At 35.4% G+C, this 19,620-nt stretch overlaps 1 protein-coding gene across 1 annotated transcript; it reads left to right on the top strand.

The window, feature by feature from the left end:
- The first annotated feature begins 11,128 nt into the window (after positions 1 to 11,128).
- LOC107637950 (uncharacterized) lies at positions 11,129 to 11,883 on the top strand. Its single transcript, XM_016341176.3, has one exon. The coding sequence runs from the start codon at positions 11,245 to 11,247 to the stop codon at positions 11,689 to 11,691; it is 447 nt and encodes a 148-aa protein (XP_016196662.1). The 5' UTR covers positions 11,129 to 11,244; the 3' UTR covers positions 11,692 to 11,883.
- Positions 11,884 to 19,620: the final 7,737 nt, after the last annotated feature.

Genomic DNA, 19,620 nt, shown 5'->3' with positions numbered 1-19,620 from the left:
TTTTCAATTATTCTCACTTGGATGTATTCATTCTCAATTAGGTCTCACTTAGATGTGGTTAATTTTAATATTATACCTACTATTTGTGTTTAGATTCAATCATGCCCTTAGAAAAGTGAATTATGTAAATGTTATAGGAATTAGTTTTAACATTTGATGAGCTATTTTTCGGAGTAGATCATCGATTCTATCCCAAACATTTATATTCTAACTTCAAGAAGAGGTTTTTAAAACTCAAACTAAAGCGTTCATGATGTGTAATTGACGGCAGGATAACATTGAATCACTTTTACAAACGTTAGGAATACAAATAGGACGATTTAAACGTTAGGGACACAAATAGGATTTACCCCAAACGATGGGGACAAAAACGATACTTTACTCTTAAGTTAATTATTATTTCACATTAATTGGTCTTTCCATTATATTTTAAATTTTTAATTGGTTTTTCTATTATATTTTAAATTTTTTACATTTTTTTATAGCTTAGATCTTAAATCATGGACTTTTTTGTTTTAATTATGATGTTTTATCTTATCAAATACTTTATTTTTCTTTAATAATTTATCCTGTGAACAGCATACTATACTATTATATATATTTTACCATGCTTCAATACTTGAATTTCTGAATTAGATTCAAAACAGTAAAACACTAATTCAGAGGACAAATACAAAGAAGCTTTGATAGCTGATCTGGTAAGAATATTCTAGATGGTTGATCTATCATAAGAGCAAGTCAAAAAAATCGATTCACATATACATTCACATCTTTTTTAGGCTTTATTACAACATTGACAAAACTAATTAACAGTACCTAATATACATTCACATATATACACATTCACATGAAATATTGACATGTTCAGAGTCCCCAGCAGCAAATAACTGTGCTGCTTCTTCACCTTTGTACGAAAAATTTTTTGTTCTTTCTTTGCATCCTTGCAAATACCAGTGAAACAACCTTTTTGCTATTAAACTTCTCCCATTTCTTCCCGTCAAATGCCTACATAAACTTTTATATTAGTTAAAATATTTGCAATTTACAAGAGAGTGCCAGTTAAAAAACCTTTAAACTTGTATTATATACTGATGTTAGGATTTTTGCCAGTAAAGAATTTTATAAAAACAGTCGCGTTGTAGATATAGTCTCTAAACTGACAGAAATTCCTTCGTACAAACGTTTTGGTTGTCACAAGTAACAAACCCCTTTGAAATTGATAACCGAGTTCTCAAGGAATTGCAGGGAGGTATGTTCTTATTATTGGTTATGAGTTTGTAAATTGGGGTTCTGGAGTTTGGTCAATACGCACAGGTATATTTTCAAGCAATAAAAATAAATAAATAACTGTAAAATAAACTCTTGGCAAGGTATGAGAACCGGAAGTCCTATCCTGGTTATCCTTATCAATTGTGATGAGAATTGAATTTTTCTCCCACTTTGTTAACCTCTAACTATGAAGGTAAATTAAGTGGATGAATTAATTCTGATTCCTCAAGTCCTAGTCTTTCCTTAGGAAAAGTTAGAGTTAGTGGAACTCGAATTAATTCTTGAAGAATTCCAATTTTCAATCAACAATGAGTTTGATAACTCAAGAGTCTCCAATTATTTAACCAAAGCCAAAAGTGAAGAAACTCTACTTGAATGAAAATAACTTGGATAAACACAGAGCATTAATAAATTAAAGAGAGCAATCATAAGTCTGAAATACCTCAAATTATATTAAATAAAATATTCAAATCATAACATGGAAAAGTTCATAAATTAAATTGAAAAAATAAATAAAAATAAAGAACCTGGGATTGAGAGTCACTCCTAAAATTAAGAGAAGTCCTAAATCCTAATCCTAAGAGAGATGAGAGAATTTCTCTCTCTAAAAACTACATCTACTCCTAAAATTGTGAATTATCTGAGCCTCTTTATGAATGGATGCATTTCTTCACTTTATAGCCTCTAATCTGTGTTTTCTGGACTGAGAACTGGGTTAGAAACAACCCAGAATTCGCTGGTCTCGAATTCAACCACGCTGGAATTCCGTCACTGCGACGCGGCCGCATGGAGTACGTGGTTGCGTCGCTTAGCGTCAGGAAAAATATAGCATATTATATATCAAATTAAAGCCCCGGACGTTATCTTTCCAACGCAACTGGAACCGCGTCGTTTGGACCTATGTAGCTAAAGTTATAGCCGTTTGAGTGCGAAGAGGTCAGGCTGGACAGCTTAGCAATTTCTCCAACTTCTTGTATTCCTTCCACTTTTGCATGTTTTCTTTCCATCCTCTAAACCATTCCTGCCCTGTAATATCTGAAATCACTTAACACACATATCAAGGAATCTAATGGTAATAAGAGAGGATTAATAATAAGAAAATATAAGATCAAAGAAGCATATTTTCAATCAAAACACATAATTAGGAAGGAAATATAAAACCATGCAAATAGTATAAATAAGTGGGTAAAGAGTTAATAAAAACCACTCAATTGAGTACAAGATAAACCATAAAATAGTGGTTTATCAACCTCCCCACACTTAAAAACTAGCATGTCCTCATGCTAAGCTCAAGAGAAGCTATAAAAATGAAGAGGAATGGTATGAAATGCAACCTATGAATGCAACTACATGCTAAATGCTTTTACTTACTTGGTTAAGAGTAAATAAGTTCTTCAAGACAAAAGTAATTCAAATTCCACTAATTCAAATCATACAATAAAAAGCAAGTAAACTTGTAAGAAGATAGCTCATGAAAGCAGGGAACATAGAATTAAGCACTGAACCTTCACTGGTAGTGTATATCACTCTAGTCTCTTAAGTGTATAGGGTAATTCACTCTACTCTTCTCTAGTCATGCTTTCTAAACCTTGTTCTTCATCTAACCAATCAACAAATATTTAATGTATCAATGCAAATATCATGAGGTCTTTTTAAGGTTGTAATGGGGCTGAGGTAAAGGTAAGGGTATATATAAGGCTAAGTGAGCTAGTAAAGTGAATCCTTGATTAGTCTAAGATCTCACCTAACATATACATACTTTATACAAATTTAAAATACTTTACCTAACTACCCAAATTTTTTTCACTTTTGTATTACATGCTCATGTATCAAACTTATTTTTGAATTTTGTTCCATGTGCATTGATTCTTTTTATTTTGCATTTGGGGTAATATATTTTTTTCATTTTTCTTTTCTTCTTCTTCTTTTTTTTTTGTATCCCCTTATTTAATTACTTAATATATTTTTCTTCAATGCACATGGTACTTTAATTATTTTGATTTCACATGAGCATGCTTCCCAAAATTTCAAATAAATTATTCAATTTAATTCCCTACTTTTTCATATCATCCCATGTTTCCATAAAATTTCCCACACTTAAATTTTACACAATATCTATCTTAAGCTAACCAAGGATTCAACTTGGGATTCTTATTTTGTTTTTCTGCTTAAGGCTAATAATGTGGTTATAAAACAGAAGGGATTTAAAAGCTCAAGGGGGCTAACAAGGGTGATGTAAAAGGTAGGCTAATTTTGGGATAAGTGAGCTAAAATCAAACAATGGCCTCAATCATATGCAAGCATGTAAATACACTAAATATTGGACATATAGACTGAAACAAAGCAAAGATTGTAATTCTAGAGAAGAAAATACACAAGAATAAATATTATGGTTGCATAATGTAACCATGTAAATAAGCTCAAAATCTCACAGGTTGTGTGTTCTTTGGCTCAAAAACCATGTTCCACATACAACTTCAAACAAGTTTTAACATAAAAATTTTTTCAATTTACATTAGTGAAGTTTTTCAAAGATAGGGTCTTAAAAGAATTTTATTACTTTAACCAAGTAGTAACTAAATGCATAAAATCAAACAAATATGCAAATGCAATAACTAATTTAACAAAGAAAATTTAAGCATTGGTGTTGAAACAGAAAGGTACTAACCCATGGAGATCGGTATCGACCTCCCCACACTTAAAGATTGCACCGTCCTCGGTGCATGCTAAGATGTGCAAGTGGACGAGTGGCTTCAACTGATGCTTTTCTCTATAGATTGTGCAGATTGACTTGCCTGTCTCCCCATGTAAACGTCTTCCGGTTCTCTTTCGGGTGGCCATCCTGAAAGAAAAAGGAAAGAAGAGTAACCCAGAAATAAAGATAGGAAAATAAATACAGTATGGGTGGGTTAATGCCAAATAATAAGGGTCTCAATTACATGGTAGCTACAACATGCAAGTGAGAAAATAATAGAAGCCATGGCATGCCAGTGGTATAAAATTTGTAACATAGGGGAGGAGTGTGGGTAATGGAAGTATCAATACAAGCTCATGTCAATGCAAATGGAGTGCAAGTATCATAAAAAATTGGCATTGGCAGATAATTAATATCATCCCACAGTGTAAAACAAGTTACCAAAATAAATTTAAGAAAAGATGCAACAGTTGAAAAAAAATTTTTTTTTAACACCAATAGAAAAATAAAAAAATTCAGAAAAGAAAATAAAAATATGCACAAATTTAAAATGCAATGAATGAAAATATGTAAATAAATTAAATAAAATAGAATGGAGGTGAAAGAAAATAAGAAAGGAAGAAGAAAGAAATAAGAAAAGATAAGAAAAATAAGGATTAGAGAAGAAAAGATAAGAAAATTGGCTGATCTGGATATGTTGTGCGGCGCAGGCGACGCGGTCGCGTGGTGCGCGATAAGGTTGGGTGACGCGGACGCGTGGGGCACACGATCGCGTGACTCGATTTGTGCTAGTGGCGCGAGTACAGCCTCGCGGTCGCACAACTCTCTGTTCAAAACTTAGTATTGCCAAAATCCAGGGTGACGCGGTCGCGTGGGGCATGCGATCGCGTGGATGGCCTTTTTTGAAAACGACGCGGACGCGTCGTAGGGCTCGTGCGTCTAGCACCATTCCAGCCTCATTCCAGCATAACTCTCTTCCATGCACCCTTTACGTCGATTTTACAGGTCACGCGGCCGCGTGGGTGACGCGGTTGCGTGGGAGGCCAATGTTCCCACCTAACGCGGACGCGTCAGCGACGCGGTCGCGTGGGGTCAAATTATGCTAAAGGCGCGCCTCCAGCCATGCTTTCGCGTGACTCTCTGTTCAATCTTTTTCTTCCCATTGCACTGGTGACGCGGATGCGTCAGCGACGCTGCCGCGTCGCTTGCGTTTTTTTTTTATCTGAAAAGAAAATGCAGAATGCAGTGTTAATATGAATGTGATACAAAACTCCAGGTTCAATAAAATAAAATAAAACCCAAAAACAAATAAAACTAAAAAATAAAAAAGGAACGATCATACCACGGTGGGTTGTCTCCCACCTAGCACTTTTAGTTAAAGTCCTTAAGTTGGACATTTGGTGAGCTCCCTGTTATGGTGGCTTATGCTTGTATTCATCCAGGAATCTCCACCAATGTTTGTAATTCCAGTAGCCTCTGGGGTTCCAAACTAGGCGCAGAAAGCCTTCAAGTAAGTTAAAGCAAGTGACAAGGCCCCAAGAGTGCTGATTTCTGGATTGAATTTCGGGGTCCCAGACCTTGCCTTTGCACCCATCTTCTTGTTGATCATCATCATTTTTCCACTTGGGTGGTGAACAGTCGGAATTCTCACTGAGACATCCAAACAGCTTCTTAGACCCATTCAGTTGAGCTTTATACCAACCTTTGCGTTTAAACTTAAAGCTTCCAACCATAATGAACCTTGCAGGATAATTCTTACCACTGGCCATCTTCCTCTTACTCTTAATGCTACAAAGAGCTCTAAGTTGACCATCCGTCTCCAATAGCCCATATTCAAGTGGGATTAGAAAGCTAAGGGATATGAATTTTACCCACTTGAATGTTGTGAAGGATGATGGCAACTTAGGGGGAGGTGTTTTTAATGAAATTGCAAGCTCCACTCCTTTGTGCTCTTCTCTGATAATTACCACCTCTTTGCAAGCTTCTTTAATTTCAACCTCTTCCTCTTGGTAGCTTTCTTCCAATTCAATCTCCTTTTCATTGCTTTCCAAGGGCATGGGAGGTTGTGCTTCTTCTTCTTGAATCTCCATCTCTTGATCAACCTCTTCCGAGTCCTTAACTGTGATATGCTTTGGAGGTTGTACACCCTCCTTAGCATCAATTTCAAACGTCTATGAAGGGGGTTCTATGACTGGACTTTTCCATGGAGGTTCTGCATCTCCTAAGTCTTCAACCAATTCTTCTTCTTCAATAATTCTGGCTTCCTCTACTTGTTCCAGTACAAAGTCATGCTCCGTACTGTTCACTGGAGTTTCTAGTATCTCCTTCATACTACGTTCTTCATTAGATTGTCCACATGAAGCCATGGGGTTCCTTGAGTGTCCGAACGTCGGGAAGCTAATTGACTCATTATTGCTTGCTCCAATTGACGAATGGTTGCATAAAATTGATCCACTGTTTCCTTGAAACGATCCTTTGTCTCTTGGTGCACTCGACTTTCATAAATAGGATCATAGTGCTCTTGGATTGATGGATATGGAGATGGTGAATATTGAAGTGGTGGTTCTTGTGAGTAATTGGGTTGGAATTGGGGTGGTTCTATATATGGTTCATATGGCTCATAAGGTGGTTGGTATGGTGGTTGAGGGTTAGGGTCATATGGAGGTGAATGGCGGAAAGGGGCTTGTGAGTATGGTGGTCCAAAGTCATGTTGAGGAGAGGATTCATAAGCATATGGTGGTGGTTGTTGATAGTCCATTGGAGGTGGTTGTTGCCATGAGGGTTGATCAAATCCTTGTGGCTCCTCCCATCTTTGATTGTTCCAACCTTGATGCCTGTTCTCATTGTAATTTCTTCTTCCTACAACATAATTGTAACCAGACTCATAGCCAAAGGGGTGAGAGTTCATAGTAGCAAATAAAAATTAAAAACAAAAATAAAAGTAAATTTAAATTAAAAGGTTATTTAAATTTTGAATTTAAAAATTAAATTTTTGAAATTTTGAATTTTAAATTTTTGAAATTTGAATTTTTGAAATTTGAAATTTGAAAATTTTTAAATTTGAATTTTTGAAAATTTTTAAATTTGAATTTTGAAATTTGATTTTTGAAAAATAAAAATTTTAAAATAAAAACCAATAACCTCTTAACTTAAGAAAAAGTAAAAAAATAAAAATAAAAACAAATAAACAAGCAAAAATAAAATATTTACAATAACCAATAATAAGGCACACGTTTGCAATTCTCCGGCAACGGCGCAATTTTGATGTTAGGATTTTTGCCAGTAAAGAATTTCATAAAAACAGTCGCGTTGTAGATATAGTCTCTAAACCGACAGAAATCTCTTCGTACAAACGTTTTGGTTGTCACAAGTAACAAACCCCTTTGAAATTGATAACCGAGTATTCAAACCTCGGGTCGTCTTCTCAAGGAATTGCAGGGAGGTATGTTCTTATTATTAGTTATGAGTTTGTAAATTGGGGCCGGGTTCTGGAGTTTGGGCAATGCGCACAGGTATATTTTCAAGTAATAAAAATAAATAAATAACTGTAAAATAAACTCTTGGCAAGGTATGAGAACCGGAAGTCCTATCCTGGTTATCCTTATCAATTGTGATGAGAATTGGATTTTTCTTCCACTTTGTTAACCTCTAACTATGAAGGTAAGTTAAGTGGATGAATTAATTCTGATTCCTCAAGTCCTAGTCTTTCCTTAGGAAAAGTTAGAGTTAGTGGAACTCGAATTAATTCTTGAAGAATTCCAATTTTCAATCAACAATGAGTTTGATAACTCAAGAGTCTCCAATTATTTAACCAAAGCCAAAAGGGAAGAAAGTCTACTTGAATGAAAATATCTTGGATAAGAGCATTAATAAATTAAAGAGAGCAATCATAAGTCTGAAATACCTCAAATTATATTAAATAAAATATTCAAATCATAACATGAAAAAGTTCATAAATTAAATTGGAAAAATAAATAAAAATAAAGAACTTGGGATTGAGAGTCACTCCTAAAACTAAGAGAAGTCCTAAATCCTAATCCTAAGAGAGAGGAGAGAACCTCTCTCTCTAAAAACTACATCTACTCCTAAAATTGTGAATTATCCGAGCCTCTTTATGAATGGATGCATTCCTCCACTTTATAGCCTCTAATATGTGTTTTCTGGGCCGAGAACTGGGTCAGAAACAGCCCAGAATTCACTGGTCTCGAATTCAACCACACTGAAATTCCGTCACTGCGACGCGGCCGCATGGAGCACGCGGTCGCGTTGCCTAGCGTCAGGAAAACTATAGCATATTATATATCAAATTGAAGCCCCGGACGTTAGCTTTCCAACACAACTGGAACCGCGTCATTTGGACCTCTGTAGCTAAAGTTATAGCCGTTTGAGTGCGAAGAGGTCAGGCTGGACAGCTTAGCAATTTCTCCAACTTCTTGTATTCCTTCCACTTTTGCATGCTTCCTTTCCATCCTCTAAACCATTCCTGTCCTATAATCTCTGAAATCACTTAACACACATATCAAGGCATCTAATGGTAATAAGAGAGAATTAATAATAAGCAAATATAAGATCAAAGAAGCATGTTTTCAATCAAACACATAATTAGGAAGGAAATATAAAACCATGCAAATAGTATGAATAAGTGGGTAAAGAATTAATAAAAACCACTCAATTGAGTACAAGATAAACCATAAAATAGTAGTTTATCATATACTCTTTAATATTATTATCAAAGACATTGTTCATATACAAGAGAGCCATATATATGACACTTTCTTCTTTAATTTCTTCTTTTATATGCAATCGACCTCTCTCTATTATATACTCTTCACAAAAAATTATGGTCCTATCACACAATATTAAACCTCACAATATATGCATGAGTAAAAAGAAAGAAAGCACATGCAGAAACAGAAAATGAGACTTCATTAATTAAATCTAAGTCAGTTAAAATCAAATAAAAAGTTTCCAAACACAGGGACCCCAATTTGTTCAAAGGAATTAGATTAATATATTAAGCATTTTTTTGTCTGCTCTATATAGCCAGAAATTATTTTTATTATTTTAAAAGCAAATTATTGTCAATTCAGGCGCATTTACAATTTGTTTCCTGAATATCTTTTATACCTCTTCTAGAACAATCTACTATTTAGGTTTTCTTTATTTAGGTCTTTTCTTCTAATGTTGCTTCACTTGGAGTGGTCTCTTTAATCTGAAATAAAATCAGAATTTTTAAGAAAAGCTAGGGTGGTCAAATAAGGCCCTAATTTTCTTTCCTGAGTTGCACCTACTAAGCACCCCACTTAAGTACACTTAGCATTATTGATTCATTTAATTACTATAGTGCCTGGTTTAGGATGCAACCATGAAAGGAATAATTCAAACTAATAAAACAAGCATTATTGAATGTGGCACATTTTTTACATAGTGAGTGACCAATCAACAATCGAAGTTAACTTGGTCATAAACAATTTTTGTCTAGGAGGATATGTAATTCTTCCCTAACTTACTTGCACATTTTCTCTCTGTGCAATTACAATAATTATTTTATATAATAGTTTGCATAAAAGTATATTTCAACCACCTATGCAATTTCAAGCATTTCTAATGAATTATAGTAAACTGGATCAACTTAAATCATCTAAGTGCTTGTTCATTGTTGAAACTTGAGAGAATTTTTACGTAATACTTTGCATAAACATTTACCTCCTGCCAGGTCAAACTCCTCTGACTTCTAGCCTTTATTAAAGTTTCAAGCAACTCTCTCACAAGCTCCAGGCAATCCTTGCTTGGAGTTGCCACATTCATGACATGTAATAGATATCTACAAAAAGATTGGTGGTAAACACAAGTGATTTGAGAAATAAAGAGAAGAAAATAGTAACTTAGCTCACTGGTATATATATAGAGAGATAGAGTTCTTGGACCTTATAGCTAGTCAAGGCTATTCTTAGAAGGATTCAATTTCTAAACTCCTAGTGAGGCCAATTGAGATATGAATCATCTAATCTATCCTATTAACTTTGAAGTAAATAACAATTACTAGTATAAAACTAAAAAGAAAGGATATTACAGCTAGTAGCAAACAAGATGTTGCGGATATGCTAGGATAGGTAATAAGAAACATGCACTTTGACAATATTTTCGATCATCATCAAATATTTTGCTAATTGCTATTCTTAATAGTATAACAGAGGCATTGAGGAATCAAATTAACAAAAACAAAGGAATAAATGCAGAGGTTAAACCAAAGAGTAAAAAAAGTGATGAATTGCAAATTTGACACGAACAAAGGAACAAAATTGATATTCTGTTTTTCGGTGGATTAATAAGTTCAATACCTAGATATTAGGATTGTTTTTCATAACAACTCAGTAATAGGAGAACAACAAACAAAATTGACATGATCAAAATCTTGCTGTAGAACGGTACGAAACATCATTAAGGCATAAATTGACGATAACAAAATGTAGATGTTGAACCAAAGAGAAAAAAAGTGATGAACTGCAAATCTGAAAAGTGGTGGTCCTCTTTCATTTGTTGTTCTCTCACCGCCGCTCGTTGCCTCTAGCCGCCGCAACCGTCGTGATTGCGTCTCACGGTTGGAAAGAGGGAGAAGATGAAGATTGAAGAGCAATTTTGTATTTTTCAGATCTTGTTTCTCTCAATCCTTTTGTTTTAAATTATTTGAATTTTGAAATTTAAAAATTAAAGTTTATTGAATTTTTATATTTGTTAGGTTTATAAGGCTAGTGTTTTTCTGAAATAAAATAAGGATGTTTCAGTTTTTTATTAGAAATAAATGAAAGGTTGTTTTTGTCAATTTTATATAAATTATAAGAATATTTTAGTAAAATTAGTGATATGATATATATTTTAAAAAAAGAAATTTAAATACCGACGTGGATAATATAAATTACATGTCAAATTTTTATTTGTCCACATTTTTATCGTACCGATACGTATAAATTTATCATCGTATCGTAGCAAACACCAAAAGAAAAAGGCAAATGGGGTGGCAATGTTGCACTAAGTCATGATCACGTTCACTGGTTTTAATTACAATCTTGTGAGTGATATCCAATTTGATGAGTTATCATCATAACAAAACCCACTATATAAGGCATCACTCCCATGCATTGTGTCCACCCTCGTGTCAAACCTCACAAGATTCACAACACAACCCACTACTGCTTTTACTTTCCACCAAAACAATATTATTGTAAAACCCTACTTTGGTCATAATATATTATTATATCTCAAGACAAAGCCAAAACACAATGCTAAAATTCAACACTCTCAAACATTTCACTCTCTTTCTTGTTTTCTTGATTGCTTCCGCGGCCGCGGCCGGAGGACACGGCGGAAGAAAACTCCTTTGGGACATGTCAAGTGGTAGGGCACCCTCCTCAGGGACACCTAACGGTGCCTCTGGGTCGGGTCATGGTCCAAACTGGGACTACAGTTGGGGATGGGGATCCGCACCCGGGGCAGGATGGGGGTATGGCTCCGGATCGGGCCGCTCCCCAACAGGTTTGGTGGGTAGAGGCTTCGGATATGGGTTCGGATCTGGGACTGGATCCGGATCCGGGTACGGATATGGATTCGGAAGTGGCGGAGCTCATGGAGGTGGATATGGGTCAGGAAGTGGTTCTGGTGGTGGTGCAAACAACGGTAACCGGTCACCAAATTCAGTATCTCGGGACAGAACCAACCATCATGGCTAAATTTATTGGCTCCTACTATATAGTTCATAGTATGATAGTAAAATATTTACTCTATATATATATTTTGCATGTGTGAGAGTGCTTGGTGTGTATGCATGAAAAAGCTAGCTAGCTATATTAAAGCTTTGAAATTGCTATATACCTAATGAAAAAATTAATATAATTTTCCAATTATCGTTTTGGGTTGATTAATTATTTTGTTTCTAATAATCTCTTAAAGAGCTATATAGCTAGCTAGCTATTTAGATGCTTGCAAGATTTGGGAATCATACCTTTTGACAAATTGATCAACGTGCCGTTACTACTACTAAAAGTTGTAAGATAGGTTAATGAAAATTTCTTTCTAAATTTTTTGTGGTTCATTGGATATATATGTAGCTTGATGTGCTATCAACCAAAATTCTCAATCAACAGAAATTAAAAAGTTAAAATAATTAGATGTTAGTTAAATGAGGCAGCCTTAATAATTATACCCTGATTATGTTAAATGTTTATGTATCAATATTTGGATGCAGATAATAAATTGGTGACCTTTTTGATGCCTACAAAATTGTTCTCTAACTTGCCTAGAAGTAGAGATAAAATGAAGTAGGACTCATCTCTTAAATTTTGAATTTTAGGAGTAAATGTTAGGCACCATAAAAGATGCCTAGTAAATTATTCTTAGTTTTTTTTTTTTTTTTTTAGTAATACTCTAAATAGGTCCCAAGAAATTTATCATCCCACAGTTTTGTCTCCCACAAAATTTAACTAAAATTTCGACCCTGAGGTTCTCAGATATCTACCAGATACGTCCCTAAAACCGTTTGATCCGGTTAAAGTGGTGACGTGTCAGGTTAACTGCGACATGTCACCTTCAGGACATTTTGGTCCCCATCCACGCTAGACAAAACGATGTCGTATTGGAACAAGGGGCAAAACGACGTCGTTTCGGGGAGGACAAATTCGTCCCCACTTAGACAAAGAATGCAAACGGCGCCGTTTTCATGTGGGGGACCTATTTGCCTTATAATAGTATCTTAGGGGACCTATTTGACCTATAATTCGTGATGTTAAAAGAAGTTATATTTACTTCAACGCAAACCTTAAAAACACATTGATATTGGTCTGTTCATTTATCAAAATGGTAACATAAACCTGAGAACCCAAACATATTAACCACACAAATATTTGGCTTCAATAGCAACACAAACCAAATCAAGTCAAAAGAAGGTTTATTTTCTTCGACATAAACTAAACGAAACCATTCTAAACTGATGGTTTCAGTGGCTAAGAGAAAGGGGGGTTGAATCTTAGCCCCCTTTTTGCTTGATAACACTTGCTGACTTGTTAGACCAATTCTGGAAACTTTTAGTCTTTTTATCTCATCACTGCACACAAGACTTTTTCTTTTGTCTCGTCCCTAGCCACGAGACTTTTCTTTTTGTCTCGTCACTTGGCACGAGATAATTTTGGTTTTTGCTCCTGTGTAGCAGAAACAGAAATGAAGTGGAGAGGAGAGGAAGATTACACCCAGATATATCCTGGTTCAGCTGCTAAGTGCAGTGCAGCCTACATCCAGTCTCCATCACAATAATGATAGAATTTCACTATAATCAACTTGATTACAAACTGTACAGTGCTAACCCAACTTACAAGGGGATTCCCACAGAATCATGAAACACAACATAGATGAACAAAGGAACTCTAAGACATCTATGGCTTTTTCTTTTAATTTTGTACTCTCTGCCTTTTTCCACTTTATGGCTTTTTCATACAAACCTCACTGTTTGCCTTTTTCCATGAGACTCAAGACATGATAAAATTAAACAGAAAAAATACAAAACAGAATACATTGAAGTATAAGAGAAACTGTTAGCTCAGGAAGCTCTGAGAACTCTGTGCCTTGCACTCTCAAATTTTCTCCTTGCTTCAAACAGTGGTTGTTCTCTCTTTTTATAAAAGAGGGAAGCCTCCACTATTGAAGCCAAAAACTGAACCAACTTCTTCTTCCTTCAACAAACAGAACCGGTTCGGCCACATAGAGAGAGAAGAGATAACCATGCAAAACCCAACATGCAATTACCTCTAGTCCTTTCTTGATCATCATTCTTCATCAATCCGAGCTCTCCATCCTTGGCTTGCTCTCCAAGATGGATTTCTGGCCCTTGATGCTTCATGATGATGATGACTTCATCTGCTTCAATCTCTGCCTCTACCATCACTTCGCCACTCTAGCTACTTCCTGTGGTGGTTGAGCAGAATCAAAGACAAGCCATGCTTCAAGAATCTCCTCCTTGCTGGCCGAATCTTCATCCTCCATTTTTGGTATGGAGAGGCTAAGATATCATCACCATATCTTACCATATGTGATAAGAATCTCAACCACTATACTTTTTATGTTTTCTTGCCATCATTGGCTTGATGGTCTTGATGCATGCAACTCCTTCTTTCTTTTGGTAGTTGAACATAGCTTCCATTGTTTCCTAGACAATAACCGAAGAAGAAGAAAGAAAGAGATGAGAGAGAATAAGCAATCTTGGAAGAAAAGCAATTAAATGAGTTAAACCAATTAGTTGGTAAAAGTTGCTTTTACTTCCCTTAGAGTGGCGTGTAGCAATGATGCTTTCAATCAAATCAATGTCAAATTCTCTCTCATGTTTCCAATGCTAGCAACTAAATTTTGAAATCCATCCTTAAAGAAGAAATGGAATCCGTTGAAAGCATGAGCCAACTTGCTTTCTCTTTAAACTTGGTTTCGGACCAAGCTTGGAAACATTCATAAAAAAAAATAATATTGGGCTTGGTAGCAACAAAATTTAATCTGGCCCAATTAGTAACATTTGCTTTCCTGATGAATTTTTGGATCATGCATAAAACACATAGGAAAGCATTTTCAGTTTGATTAAGTTGGCCCAGGTAGCATAAAAAATTAATTCATCCATATTCATCATATATTATCAAAACTAAAGGCTGAATGTGATTGGGCTTGCACTAGGATTATTTTTTGGCCCAAGTAAACCCTGCATAGCAAAATTAATTTAATTAACATATATAGATTAGATTAATAATTTTGCTGTTTTAATAATGTTTGATCATCATCAATGTAATTTAGAGTTTTCCAAACTCATCAATCTCCCCCTTGATGACAAACATTATTAAAATTGAAATGGAAAGAAATTTAAAGATTAAGTAAAGAATACTCCCTTTGAATTTGAATTTCTCCCCCTTTCTAAATGTCACATGGCTCCCCCTTGATGTATGCTTATTTTACCAAGGGAAGCACTAACCTGTAATATTTTAATCAAACTTCAGGAACAATGTTATTTAGCATAGTATATGATGCTAAATGCTTGATTTATGAGCAGTTTTAGATTAATAATCAAAACTCATTTGATATCATAAACTGATTTTCTGCTCAATCAATTTACATACATCAACTAAAGGACTATCGAATATTTTTCAAACATTTTCCTGTCAGGGTATCAGAGCAAAACAAAATTATTATGATAGGAAAAATATTTGAAGTACACGTGATCAAAACATGGCAGTTTTTATATTTTACACAATTTAAAGGAACTGCCAAAAATACCAAGCATGTTAACAGAGTACCCAATACAATCATGCATGTTCATCAAGGTTAATTAACAACCAGTCACTCATGCATTGCCAAATTATTATAAAACAATATCATCAGTAACAATTATATTGAGGCAAAAACAGTTTCAATGCTATCATCAAGCATCAAAATATTCTTTTAACAAGGGTAATCATGAATTTTCAACAGAAAATTTCATCCCTTGTTTTCTCCCCTGTTTTTCATATTTCAATTTTCAGCTTTTCTCCCCCTTTTGTCATCAAAGGGGCACCTGCAAGAAATGATTATCATAGGAAACAGAATATATAACATAAGTCCTAAAACATAAACAAAAAGTGTCATCAAAGTATTACCTAGGTAGCTATTATCAGTTTCAAACCTAATAAAAACAAAGAAACTAATTGAGCCAAAGTGTGCCAATATCAAACAATAAACCATCAGTTATCAATCATCTGATAAATTACGATCAGATTCCTCAGCGCCTTCTTCACTTTCACTTCCCAGCTCCTCCTTAAGACTTTCTATCATCAGATTGACCCTTTCTTTGCAACTTTTCCAAGCTTTCTCACTCTCATAAGCTTGCTTACGGGCCTCTTTGTGAGATTGAAACATCATTTCTTCCATGTTTGAGAATTCACCCAAAATCTGTTTGATGGATTTGGCTGTTTTGGAAGATTCTGGCCTGCTCTCATAGTCACTATCCGATGCAGCAGATTTGCGCCCTTTGGTTCCCTTAGTCGCTCCTCCTCCTTTGATTGAGGACACCTTGTTTTCTACAACCTCATTCATCAAATCAACTTTAAAGTATTCAAAAATTCTAGTTAAAAACATACCATAAGGCAAGTTAGCCTTTTTGGTGCTTCTAACAGAATCCCACATATACCTAATCATAATATAACCAAAGGATATCGGAGTAGAGGTAACCAAAGCAAATAATATGAGACAGTCAGAAAATGTTACACGGTTGTGTGAGCTGCTTTGGGGAGTCAAAATGTGGGTGATGATTCGGTGAATCAGAGAGTTGACTGGTCCTAGAGCTTTGTGGGTTGGAATGGTTCCATCCAAACCAGAAAGGTTCTCGCAAATGTGCTGAAGAACCGTTTTGTACGGAATGCCGACTTGTGTATCCTATTTGTCCACCATGTATGCTCGCAGTCCTTCATCCTTGAAGCCCAGGGCCGCTCCAATGGTCTCAGAATCAAGGGCTATTTGAACCCTTTTGACATAGGAATGAAGAGTGCCGTCAATAAGTCGCATATTGGCGTAAAATTCTCGAACAAGGCCAGGATAGACTGGTTTCTGAATGAGAAAAAGTGGCTTCCAGTTGAGGAGTTCAAACAGAGAGGAGATGTTGATGCCTTTGTTAGTGAGAGTGTCGAGACTAACAAGGTAGATTGCATACAAATGACGTTTTTCCATAACCTCTTTGTGAAACTCAAAAGAGGTGCAAGAGTTGAATCTGCTCGGATCAAAGTGGGAGTGAGTCTTGCCATACTTGTTTTTGAATTCCAAGTATTCCAAATTTGGAGGTTCAGTGGTGTCATTTAGTGCAAACCCCTTGGTCTTCTGTGAGCTTTTTCCGGGGGTGGTTCTCTTCGGTGATGAAGGTGGTGGTGAATGAATGGGAGAAGTATGAGATTCTTCCTCTTCCTCAATACGGGGCTCCTTATTTTTCCCGCTTCTTCTTCTTCCTGAACTCTTTTGTGCTACAACCTTTCTTCTCATGTCTTCGGTGTGTTTGGTTGGGGGTGAGGGAGAAGATGAAGAGGTAGAATGTATGTGGATGTGAGTGTGGGTTTGAGGGGTTGATGGTTTTTGAGAGAGAAGGATTCTTTCACTCTTTCTTGGCGCGGTTTTCTTTTTTATGGTGATGGAAGAATGAAATATGAAGGGTTGATGAAGTAACCAAATTAAGTGAGGGAGAAGCAAGGTGAGTGACACATTAAATGAGGATAAGAGAGAGAGAATTTGGTGGAAGTAATGACCATTAGTGGACGGTTAATGACCATTATGGGGTGGTTATTACCCAAAAATAATTTTCCTTTTAATTTTGAAATCTAAAAACTAAAAAGTTGTTGCCTTAAATCAAGGGATTAGATAGAGAGAGGGATTTGATTTGACAATAACCACTTCCAAGAAGATATGATGACACAAGGAAGAAGATTCTTATTTGCATAGAGAGATAACTAACAAAACTGTTATGGTGGGGTCAAGGAATTTTGGTGGGGCCCATAAAATTTTGAACTCTGCGTTGCCTCCCCCTTGACCATAGCTCCTTCATCATCCCTGTATTTTTATCTTGTCCAAACCTACGAGACAAAACTGAACAAAATTAACTTTTCACAGTTTATCAATGAAACTTAAATCAAACAGTCCCAAACTTTTTCTCAGGGTACATAATCTGTCTTCACAGAGGGGTTTTGTAAAAATATCAGCAATTTGGTCTTCAGATTTTACAAATTGAATATCAATAGTACTCTTTTGCACATGTTCCCTAATAAAATGATATTTTATCTCAATGTGCTTTGTTCTTGAGTGCAGAACAGAATTTTTTGAAATGTTTATAGCACTCATATTATCATAAAATAAAGGTATACTATTGATTTTTAATTTGTAATCTTCCAATTGAGTTTTTAACCAAATTAATTGTGAGCAACATGCAGATGCGGAAATATATTCAGCTTCAGCTGTGGATAGAGCCACTGTGGCTTGTTTCTTGCTTGACCACATGTTAAGTAAGCTTCCAAGGAAGCAACACATGCCGGATGTGCTTCATCTATCTACTCTATCTCCCGCATAATCTGCATCACAAAACCCTACTGCACAAAAATCATCAGATTTAGGATACCATAATCCAAAATTACAAGTTCCCTTAATGTATCTAATGATGCGCTTAACAGCCGTAAGGTGGGATTCCTTTGGATGAGATTGAAACCTTGAACATACACCCACACTTTGAACTATATCCGGTCTAGAGGAGGTAAGATACATAAGTGAACCTATCATTCCTCTATACCTTGTTTCATCCACATCTTGGCCATCATCATCCTTTTCAAGTTTTGTATTAGGATGCATAGGAGTACCCATTGATTTGGAATTTCCTAGGCCAAACTTTTTGATAAGTTCTTTTGCATACTTTCCTTGGTAAATAAAAGTACCACTAGGAGTTTGTTTAATTTGGAGGCCAAGAAAGAAAGTAAGCTCTCCCATTAAACTCATCTCAAACTCACTAGTCATGAGTTTTCCAAACTCTTCACACAAGGAAATGTTGGCCGATCCAAATACAATGTCATCAACATAAACTTGAACAAGGAGTATATCATCATTAGATGCTTTAATAAATAAAGTAGTGTTGGTGGTACCCCTTTGAAATTTATTTTCCAACAAGAAGGCACTAAGCCTTTCATACCAAGCTCTTGGAGCTTGTCTAAGACCATAAAGAGCTTTAGTTAATTTGAAAACATGATTTGGAAACTCTTTATGTTCAAAACCGGGGGTTGTGTGACGATTGGATTTTCGACGGTTTAGAATTTCACAAATGAATTCTCGTTGCAAGTATAGTTTCTAAACCAATCACTAATCCTTTCATACAAAAATTTGTTTGTCACAAGTACAAACCCCTAAATTCTATAAACCGAAGTATTCAAACCTCGGGTCGTTCTCCCTAGGAATTACAATAAAGTGTCTTGTTATTGGTTATGAGTTATTTTGGGGTTTTGGATAAGAAGCATGAAAAGTAAATGGCAATGAAAATAAACTAACAACTATAAAAGGCTCTTGGCAAGGTGTGAGAACTAGAAGTCCTATCCTAGTTATCCTTCTCAATTGTGATGAGAATTGTTCATTGCTACCACTTAGTTAACCCTTACTAATTAAAGGAAAGTCAAGTGGATGAATTGACTTGAGCCACAAGTCCTAGCCAACTCCCAAGGAAAGACTAGCTTTAGTGCACTCCAAACCAATTAGCAATCTCTCCAATTATCAATCAACACAGGAATTAGATAACTCAAGTGTCACTAATTACTCTACCTAGGCCAAGAGGAACAAAATCTACACTAAAACTAAAAGAGGCATTTCAACAAACACATAGAGTGCAATAGAAGTAAACATTATTAATTGCAAGAATTAAAGGAAGCTACAACTACAAAGGCAAGAGATCAACAATAGAAAAGCAAAGAAGAACAATTATTATGAATTACCTCTTATTGAATTAGAAGAAAGTAGAAGGAACAATACTAGATCTACAACAAAATATAAGAACAACATAAAGGAAATTACAATAAAGGAATAGAAGAAGATTGAATGTAGCAACAAAGAATTGAGAGATAGAAGTGGAAGAAAGCAAAAATTAA

Source organism: Arachis ipaensis, chromosome B4 (genome assembly GCF_059453495.1).
Source record: "Arachis ipaensis isolate K30076 ecotype BB chromosome B4, ASM5945349v1, whole genome shotgun sequence".
In the NCBI taxonomy this organism is placed as follows: Eukaryota; Viridiplantae; Streptophyta; class Magnoliopsida; order Fabales; family Fabaceae; genus Arachis; species Arachis ipaensis.
Note: the sequence above shows the minus strand (reverse complement) of the source record. Positions and strands in the feature narration are given on the sequence as shown.

Excerpts from the sequence above, each read along its gene's own strand:
- LOC107637950 (XM_016341176.3), top strand. The coding sequence starts at position 11,245 with ATGCTAAAATTCAACACTCTCAAACATTTCACTCTCTTTCTTGTTTTC.